This window comes from Eleutherodactylus coqui, chromosome 1 (assembly GCF_035609145.1).
Source record: "Eleutherodactylus coqui strain aEleCoq1 chromosome 1, aEleCoq1.hap1, whole genome shotgun sequence".
NCBI classification, from domain to species: Eukaryota; Metazoa; Chordata; class Amphibia; order Anura; family Eleutherodactylidae; genus Eleutherodactylus; species Eleutherodactylus coqui.
This window is the reverse complement of record NC_089837.1, coordinates 99,647,977-99,658,591: the sequence shown is the minus strand read 5'-3', so window position 1 is coordinate 99,658,591 and position 10,615 is coordinate 99,647,977. Positions and strand designations below refer to the sequence as shown.

Below are 10,615 nucleotides of genomic sequence, written 5' to 3'. Positions count from 1 at the left end.
TGGATTTGCTGCTGCAAATCTGCAGGTCAATTCGCACTACAGATTTTTAATGCAATATGTGAATAAGATTTCTGAAAATCCCATCCACTTTGCTGTTAATGTATTTTTCGAATGGAAATCTGCCCCTTCTAAATATACCTTAAGGGCGCCCACCCACTGGCGTTTTTTTTCCCCTGCGAAATTCGCAGCATCGCGGTAAATTGCGATTTTGCGCGATCGCGATTTTAACATTACAAGTCCCATAGACCCCTGCAGAAAAAAAATGCTGCGAATTTCGCAGGGAAAAAAAAACGCCAGTGGGTGGGCGCCCTAACATAGGGATTTTTTCTGCATTTTCGTCAGCAGTGTTGTGTGATAATCTTGTAAATCAGTTTATTTCACACTTCTATATATTGATGTGAATCAATCCGTTTCTTACAGTAAAACACCCAGGATGTGAAAGCGGAAGAGTGGGGGTAGAGATGAGTCAGTGCCACATGACACGGTACCTCAGCTTTACTCTATGGCTAGGGTGGCATAAAGCTTTCACGCCACAGTAGCAGCCAATACGAATACATTGCATTGTGTAATTCATGCAAATGTTACCAGTATCTTGTTGCACAACAAATTAATAAGAGGATAAAACATGAAAAATGTTACTAGCAATATTATGCCAGTCTTGATGAGTGAAACTTTTTAGCTGATTCAACAGTTTTCCCGAGTCACATATTTGGCAGATTTGCCAGTCCATATTGCCCAGTGTACCTTGATCAGCCATAACGTTAAAAATACTGACAAGTTAAGTGAGTAATATTAGTTATCATGTGACAATAACACTAGTCAAACAGTGGAATATATTAGATAGCAAGTGAACAGTCAGTTCTTGCAAGTGATGTGTTGGAAGCAGTCAAAATGACAAAAGGCAAATTGTGAAGGCTATATGGCTGTGTCAGAGCATCTCCAAAATCGCAAGTTATGTGGGGTGTTCCAGGTATACAGTGGTGACTACCTACCAAAAGTAGTCCAGCAAATGAAGGTTCACTGATATGCATGGGGACCAGGGCCAGCCCATCTGGTCAATCCATCAGGTGAGTTACAGTAGACCAATTTGCTGTTACTGCTGGCTATGATAGAAAGATGTCATAACACCCAGGACATCACAGCTTGCTATGCATGGGGCTACATAGCCACAGAGCGGCCATAGTGTCCATGCTGACCCCTGCTCAAAACTCCCACAGTGGGCATTTGAGTAGCAGAACTGGACTATGGAGCAATGGAAAAATGTGGCTTGGTATGAGGAAGCATATTTTCTTTTACTTCATATGGACAGCCAAGTGCAGGTGTGTCACTTACCTGGGAAGGGATTACACCAGAATGTCGAGGCAGTGTGATGATCTGGGAAATGTTGTGATGTGAAACTTTGGGTCCTGGCATTGATGTGCATGTGTTTTTGAAGTTAATGTGAACTATGCCTGCAATACCAAGCTGGGCCACTACAAACAGATTGGAGTTGTGTGTTTTTTGTAACACAAAGCTAGCTTTACCCAAGCTCACCAACATAAATTTCAATAACATGAACATTGCAAGGATGGTAGTGCCTGTTCCTGTCACAGATAAGCCACAGCAAAAAAATGAAGAAGTCCAGCACCCAAAACTTACATAAAACATAACCTTTATTCCATTGTTTTAAAAAGCAATGCTGGAGCAAAAGATAAAAAACTAAATCCAGCTTACGCGTTTCGAGTCTGAACACCTCAACTTTGAGAAAGAGCTTAGCTAATCAGGCTCAAAACATGTAAGAGCGTTCATTTTTTTTATCCATTGCTCCTGCATTGCTTTTGAATATCATGGAATAAAGGTTAAGCTTTATACTTGTTTTGAGTGCTGGAAAACTCCTTCATTTTTTGCTGTTCCTCATAACACATTGGCTCTGTACATTGAAAGAGCAGCCCAGCAAACAGCTATTTAGCCAGGATCCCAGATGACGGACTCCCTCCAATCAACTACTGGTGATGTATCCTGAGGATAAGACATCAACAGTTGGGATGTGGAATACCTCCTTTAGAAATTAGATTAAATTAGCCTTTATTAAACAACTAAAATGACAAAAGAAGGAAAGATCAGAGAAATTAATTTTATTCCAAGTCCTTGGTGAAAAAAAAATCATTAAGTTATAAATAAAGTGTGCAGAAAAATCAAGAAAAGGTGCTATATACCTTTCACACACTCTTATATAAATATAATAATATACTACACAGCCTGCCCTTATATACAGTATAGGGTTATCCTGACTATATAAAGTAATGGTTTATGCATTTGCACAAATTGATTTTAAAAGTGCACATCACCTTTAGCAACTATGTTTCAAGTGTCTTGTTGGTGATTTCACCAAATGGTGGGGGAATAACTTGAGTAAGAATCATATCATAGTTGAACATCTAACCATCTAGTAGCAGTTATGAATTTTGACAGGGCGGAGCAAGACTGAATGCATTGTTTCTATTCCAAGGTACATACACCACATAGTGGTGGAGGGCCCAAAACAAAGTCTGTACAATTGTCTCTTACACCTATTTACTGGGTCATGGTGTCCATAGAGAGGGAATATACTGCATGGAGTGAAAGATTATTTTACACCACTGATTGTGCAGTTTTATACATTTAAAGCAACCCTCCAGTTTGGGAACAAAACCCTGCCCCTGACCAGAACGGGAGGGGGTACATTACCTGCAGTTGTTCTTGTCTGCCATCCCTTTGATATGTTGGTTCCAAGTCCAATTTTTGGCCCTCCAAGAGGAACAATGCAATCTTCAGAGTACCTAATTCCCACAGTGCATTGGTAGTGTTAGACTACCAATGCATTATACCTGCAAATGAGAGAGTAGTGCACAGTGTGCATTAGGAAGGTAGAAAGTTGCTGCAGTCATCTTGGACACCCCAAAACGGGGCCTGGAACCCCAGCAAAGAAGAACAACTGCAAGTGATATACTCAAACCCTCTCGTCCGAGGATAGAATTTTGTCCCAAAACCGAAGGCTCACACTAAAAGGTAAATTAGATGCTTACATATTTAGAAAAATACATGCGATTTGTCCCTATAGGGTATATTCACACAGAGGAATCGACATGGATATTTCCACAGCTCTAATAGCTGCGACAGAAATTCGTAGCTGAGATATGCAAAAATTTTGCCGTGTGAACATACCGTTAAACTTTTTAGACTGTGATTTTCCAGGTTATGGAAGATAGACTTCACTTACTATATTACGCAAATTGTTTTCTCATGTCAGGTTATTGCATTGATGGATTTGGACATCTGGGAATGCATCGGGACCAATTTGTTTCGAAATTCTTTCCTCATATAATAATAGGTAACAGCATCAAGACAGCAGTTAATGTTAGCAATGCATAGAGCCACTTGCACAAAAAGACTAATGTGTTTCTTTACCAAACAGTTTGAGATGACCTGTTTTCTGACCAAGAACTGGAGAAAAATGCCGATATGGCTGAGAGAGAAGGAAAGCAAAAACACAACCAAGTTAGAGATAATGATGCGTATGACATTGACCTTTGATACTTCAAACTGTACCGATGATGATACTGGAACCAACAGAGTTTTGATGATGTGGATGGAGCAGTATAGCATGACTGTCATAGGGATCAGAAATCCGAAAATCTGTAGAGGTACAATTATGTGGGTACTCCAGATATCGCCTGACATATTGTGAAAACAGCGGCTGTGTCTTAAGTCATTTTGAAAGTTGAACGTGCAAAGAGCCACGGTCCATACGAAGACCCAGATAAAAAAGCATACGAAGAAGGTTTTTCTGGGTGAACGCAGCAGCTTGGATAGGAAAGGGTGTTTAATGGCGATATATCTGTCCACACTGATGAACATGATTGTGTAGATACTTCCATACATATTAGTAAAGTAGAGGGACTCTAAAAAGCTGCACATCTGGCGACTTACAATGATATTAGACTGTGAAAAGTGAAGTCTGAATGGTAAGGACAGAACCAGGCAAAAATCTAATAGTGCCAAATTCAGTAGGTATATTGAGGATTCTGTGTGTTTTTTGATGGAGAAACAGAATATCCACAGGGCAAATGTGTTCAGGATGAATCCTATAATAATCGTCGGGATGTAGATGGCAAATTGTACGACATCCATTATTGAAGTTACGTTTACAAATAGACAGTTATTCAGGCTCCCGTTCATTTCTGTTTGAAGACAACATAGATGTGATTAAGAATAATTAAGTCAACACGGTTTGCAAACAAGTCTAAAAGTTCATGTTACGGATGTAGCAATTGACTGAAAAGATATGTGCATACATTATGCCTGAAAAAGAACCCTGCGTAGGTTTGAAAGCTCGTTATAACATCATGTATTTTTGTTTGACATTATAAGGTATCATATCTACAAGATTACTTGGTTTCTCTTACTGAGAACAAGCACACTTTACATATAGACAGGCACACTTACACACAAAAACACAAGCACTTGCCAGTCTCAATCAAAGTGATAGCAGCAATGTGATATATGTAATGAATGGCCACTTTATTCCTTGTTGGCTCTCCTTTGGCCTTCATCATGGCATCCATCCACAGATATCAGTTTCAGAAAGTATTCCAGCAAATCATTCACTTGACAAGAATGGCTCATTGATTCATGGTTTCTGAGTCTCAGCACTCACCCTGCCCTGCTCAGGTACAATCTAGAAGAATACGGGAAATAGAACTGCAATAGTGCAGAGAGAAAAGAATCTAGTACTTAACTGTGGGTTAAAAAAATAATCCTTTTATTGAGTGAAAAACAATAGCCGCTTAACACAAAAAAGTGAGCATGTATGCCCTCTGGTGGTGGGGGTGTATGGAGTGGACTCAGGAGTCAAGTCACTCTATATGCAGCAGGTATCAGTTGCCTTTGACAGCTGACACCAGGCTGCAGCAGCTGCGATTGGAGACAACTAGTTAGCAGCAGATCAGTGTTGTTAAACATTTAGATGCCACTGTCAATTTTGACAGCAGCATGTAATTGGTGTGACCAAGTTAGAGGGTTCACTCTGTCAGCTGTGCCTCTTGTGGCACGTCTTAATTGATTGCCTGCAGAAATACAATATACTACAATACTGAAGTGTTGCAGTATATTGTACATGCATTCAGATGATCACTAATTCAAGTCCCCTATGAGGTCTAAAAAACATAAAATTAAGTTAAAGTAAGTTTTTTTTAATTACTATTAAAAATATTAAAGGTTTAAAAAAGCATTTCACCCCATCTTCATGAAAAATTTTTATAAAAAGTTACCAAAAAGTTGTATGTACCCCTAAAATAATCATACTGACCCACAGGATACAGTTAACATGTTATGCTGTAAAAACAAGAACATCTAAAAAAAAAAAGTGAAATTGCATTTTTTCCCCCAAAATAATCTTTTAGTGATTGAAAAAGAATAACCTTGGAAATTTCTTTAAAAAAATGTTTTAGTCTATTACATGGCACATTAAGGGCTTAGTCACATGGACGTTTTTACACGTGTTTATGCAGCGTAAAAAAGGTTTTTTTTGCGTAAAAAAAAAGCGTGACCACGTCTATTGCCACCCATACGTTCTATCTTTGGTGGTCATGTGTTTTTTAACACATGCAGTGCAAAATTTTTTACGCGCGAATAAGCGCACGTAAAAACGCCCTTGTGACAGAGACCTAAATGGTAAAATTATACATATAAAAGAATTTTTGATTTTTTGAAATTGAGAAGAAAAAAACAAAAATAAAAAACTGTAAACGGCTCAGTAGTGTAGAGGTTAAAAAATAAAGATAAAGTCCCCAGAAAATGTATTAGTTTTAAATGGTGGATGCTTTCTTAGTCATAGCATGGTACAAAACAACATTTAGTTAGGGGATGAACATGGTTTCTTGAAACATTCGAATACAATCAAAACAAGAGTCATTAAAAGTGGAGAAAGCACTTGTTATCATAGTTGTGCTGAGCTGTTAAAACTGTTCATGGAAAAATGGTTGTTGTGAACTTTTAAATCTGCTTAGTTAGGTGATTATCCGGAGTGTCATTTTGTATTTGGGGCAGGTATCTCTCCTTCTCGCTACTTCTCTTTCTCTCTCTTTCGCTGCTTCACTCCCTCACTGCTTCCTTCACTCTCTTGCCACTTTTCTCTCACTTTTTCTTTCTCTCTCTCTCTATCGGAAATCCCTTCAGCAACATCTGGGGAAATCCTTCAGCAGCGGCTGGGGGATCCCTTCAACTGTGGCTGGGCAAATCCTTTCAGCCATGGCTGGCAGAAGGGATTCCCCATAGGGATGCAAGGCTATTTTCACATGGTGGACAGTGTGATTTCATCCTCGCCCTGTGTAAAACTAGCCTCCCTCTCTCCTCTTGCTTGGCAACACTTCACTCCCTAGCACTGCACGCCCATAGACTTAACATTGCAACTTTGAGCTGCTCTCACAGATCACTCGAGGTATCAACCACAAATTATAGGATTTTATGGCGATGATGAGGATGTTACTAATCTAATGACACCAAAATCATCCACCTAGGGTCAGGCAAAGTGTTGTGAAAGAAAAAGCCGTAGGCTTTCTTATATTACATTTGTTTTCTAGACCAAGTAGTGAAAAAAATTATAAAACATCCACTAAAAGATCCCAATGATTACTTTATTACCTCTCTCCATACCTTCACGATGGCCTGAATTCTCGGAGGCATGGATTTCACTAATCTGCATAAACCTTGTTCCAAATTCTGATCTGTCAAAGAGCTGTTGGCAGATCAGCTTTACAGGATAGAGCCGTTTCATGGACCAATTTTTCCAATTACACTAATATCATACATTTTCAGTTGAATTGGCCTTGTCGTTGGATTGATATGTCTTTCCCGAAGAAAAGTTTTAACATTCTTTGACCTATGATCCTGAAAAGTGAGTACCTTATGAGCAAACAATGGGATGACAAACATGACTAAAATGTCAATGTACAGCTGTACATTCACTGTTAAGGTACTGATTGCCATCCCATCTGGTACTGGACATGCAACTCCATATCACTAAAGAGTGGGGGAAAGTAAATGTTTTCTTCATGTCATCAACTTTATGTGTTTCATTAAAACATCACATGACCAAAGTTCCAGCATCATCTCCTCGGCCAACGTAGACTCGAGTTCATCACTGAATATCACCTCCATTCATCTACACTCTATGATGGCTTCTCAATAGCCCTCTGTTACCTTGTTTTTGTCTGTTTTGATGTTAGTGTCGGTTATTGTTTGTTCCTCAATATGTAAATCTCATTTCATTCAGCCAATTTCTTAGAGTTCTGTCGCAAGCCTTGACTTCTGTTTCCTCCAATTTGTTTTTCATGTGTTTTCTGCATTTTCTATATTCCAGGCATATTGATTTCAGTTTTCTTTCCTGATACTTGGACGTCTTTCTTGGTCTACAGGTACCTTTTTCTTTTGTAGCCTTTCCATTTTGTTTATAACTTTTGCAATAAGCTTACACTTTTTTTTCCAACTTTGTCTATTGTTTTAATTGAGAGCTATCTTCTTGGTGCCATGTTTTCTTTTAATTAGCCAAGTCCAACAGTCTGTAAGCATTCCCTTTAACTGTAGATTAATTGGTATTTTTAGACATGTACCTATATGTTTTTTATAAGTGCAAATTCTACGTTTCTCTTCTACGTGATATGTAAAAATATGTTTTACTTCATATTTGTTATTTATGTATTTAATAGAAGGTAAACGGCTGAGTGATAATCCTAGGATTGTGGTGATTCAATAATTTTTGAAAAGGGTTGTATAAAAGGAATATAATCTGCACTATGTCTCAACATGTGAAAATTCTCAACCATTTCAAGACTTATGCTTACTTTACATGGGCGATCGCATATGGGGCTGTGAATCCCGCCCCATCGTGTTCCCCACCATGTGAATTCCCCGAGGATGCGAGGTGTTATTATGTCAAAAAGATTTGAAGAGTTCCTCCCATTGTTTTCAACAGGAGACCTCGCATCGCCTCGCGTGCACGTACCACATGGTGCAATGCTGCTGCCGGCCTAATTGAAAACAATGGGCATTGCTATGCAAGAGCATGCAGCAAGATAGAACATGCTGCGATCTGTTTCCTGCATCACAAGATGCAGGAAAACATCACTCATGAGCGTGACCCCATTCAAAAGAATGGGGTTTATACTTGTGCGTATCCAAATGCATAAATCTCGTTATTGACACCCGTGTCAAGACAGCCTTAGGCTGAATTCACACGGGCGTATCTCTGCCAGGCCCTCTGATCCATTGGTTTACAATGCATCAATACACATGGGTGTATTTCCGCCCCCTTCCCTGCTCCTCTAGGCCTCTTGCCAGCTGTTTGCAATGGAAGTGGGTGTGACGGGGGAGAAGCTGGGCATACTACCTCCTACTCTGTCCCTGCCTCCTCCCTTTGCCAAGAGACGGAAGGGTGAGACAGGAGGCATATACGCCAAGGCATTGCGGCTTCGGCATATATGCAGCAGGCCAGAGCCATCTGAACAGGCACACAAACATTAGATTTGTGTGCCTGTTGACGCGTTTTTACTTCACCGATTGGCAAACATAAAAACGCCAACGACCATGTGAATCCAGCATTATATTGTCCGCCATTTTCACGGCCAGCCAATATACGCTACGATCTAATGCATTGGATTCCAATGCATGAGATCACACAGGCGTATTCCCACGGTGTAAAAACACTCTTACCCACCTGCGTTTTTCTAACGCTGCGATATCGCTGCATTTTTTTACACGATTGTCAATGAGACTTTCTAATGTTAAAACGCATCACACAAAAATCGCAAAGCACATGCGATGCGTTTTTAACATTAGAAAGTCCCATTGACAATCGCATTAAAAAACACAGCGAAAAAAAGACAAGCGGGTCGGAGTCCTTACTGTGCAGTTCTATAGATGACTAATAAAGCCCCACAAACTTCAATAACGGAAGACATCTACACAGAACTGTCTCTGCTCGCTAGCTAAAAATCAAACTTTCTATTTGAGTCGAACTAAGTGCTTCAAGTGCTCCATTCTAGCGATTAGTGTCGGTCTCAGCACCCAAACCTGCACCAATCAAAACCTTTGACATACTCCTATGACATTTTAAAACTTTTTTGCAAGTACAATTACACTTTAACTTGACACTTTAGGCATTGCATACTCTGTCTTATCACATTTATGCTCTGCCCATTCGCTGAGTTGCAATTCCAGGCACAGCCCATGGACAAAAATTTGGCTATTTGTGGAAAAATAGCTTATTCTTATATCTGACCTCGCACAGCCCTTTAATGCATATTGATACAAAGTTCAACAAATTCCTTATTCATATAGTAAATATTGAACACTCAGCATTTTATATATTTTTCATATTTGAATCAGTTTCAATCAGAAGGTTGTATAAATGATTCCAAAATGTTCCTTAATCCCTTAACGCTAAAGCATATACAAGTACACGCATAAATTGTGTGAAGCTGCCCTAAAAGAGCCACATTATCAGTCATTGCTAGTGAGTGGCAAATGTGAAGCGTACAGGTTAGGTGCAGAACTACAAGCACCGATACGCTGATGATCACACACTATATTGTATGCAAAGCTGAACTAGAAAGCCACAAACACAAGAGCAATCAGAGGAAAAGATCAGAATATAAAAATTCACAAAAAACGTAATTACATTTCTAGAAACATCAATAAAAGCATGACTTCTGCTCTTTCTCAGCTATTCATACTTTCTATGCAAAATATATCCCAATATTCTTTTAAATGTCATATTTTTGTTAAACATTAAGAATAATAATCATATCCCCAATGTTATACGAAATGAAAAGTAAAGGTAAGTACCTGTAAATGAAGTAAGCTGCCTGTCGGCAGGTGATCTATAATGTACTGTATGCATGTCACCAACCTCTGACATTCTATACCATACCTAACCCTTTATAACCACTTCCCCTTAAAGCCAAGTGTGCTGATTGCATGTGTACCGGGCTTAACTTGTAAGTGGGTACGGATGTTACGTGGTGACGACTTGCTTAAATGAATGTGGAAACGAGATTTTCCAAGAACCAGTTAGTGACTCTACTGTAGAAGAAAGCAAAGAAATGGTGAACCTTCAAAAGAGGCAAATATTGCATAGCATCTTTATCGGTTTCCTCATTCATATATAAAAAGCATTTAATGAGTATAATGTATATATTTACACATGTCCTATATAACATTAAGGCCTCCGGAACACTAGCTTTTTTTCATCCATGTGTAGTCCCTTTAAAAAAAAAAGTTCTACATGAGGACAGCATACAGCCCCATGTCATTCTTTGGTGCAACACAGTCTGCCAAGGTTTTTCACGCAGACTCATTGCATTCAGTATTTGGATCCATTTTATCAACAAGACTCGCCCATTCAAGTCAATAGGGAGAGAGAAAAAAAGCACACAGATTAAACAATATTCGGAAAAAAAAATATGCTTTTGTGAGTATGAAAAATGCATGGCATACAGAGAAAAACTGACACACAGACCAAATATGGAGTTGCACATGTATAAAAAGACATCTGTTTTTTGCAGGTCTAAGATAGATTTTTTTTACACAAGTATGTGTA

The 10,615-nt window shown here is 39.0% G+C and overlaps 1 protein-coding gene across 1 annotated transcript; it reads right to left on the bottom strand.

Annotated features, from left to right (window-relative positions):
• Positions 1-2,109: 2,109 nt before the first annotated feature.
• LOC136610144 (G-protein coupled receptor 55-like) lies at positions 2,110-9,960 on the bottom strand. Its single transcript, XM_066589396.1, has 2 exons — positions 9,862-9,960; positions 2,110-4,199 (listed from the first exon to the last, which is right to left on the bottom strand). Exons 1-2 carry the CDS (start codon positions 9,932-9,934, stop codon positions 3,265-3,267), a joined length of 1,008 nt encoding a protein of 335 aa, XP_066445493.1. The 5' UTR covers positions 9,935-9,960; the 3' UTR covers positions 2,110-3,264.
• Between the last annotated feature and the right edge of the window lie 655 nt (positions 9,961-10,615).

Coding starts and splice junctions, on each gene's coding strand:
- LOC136610144 (XM_066589396.1), bottom strand. CDS start 9,934: ATGTCAGAGGTTGGTGACATGCATACAGTACATTATAGATCACCTGCC. Junction 4,200..9,861: donor GCAGCTTACTTCATTTACAG/GTACTTACCTTT, acceptor GTCTTCAAACAG/AAATGAACGGGAGCCTGAAT.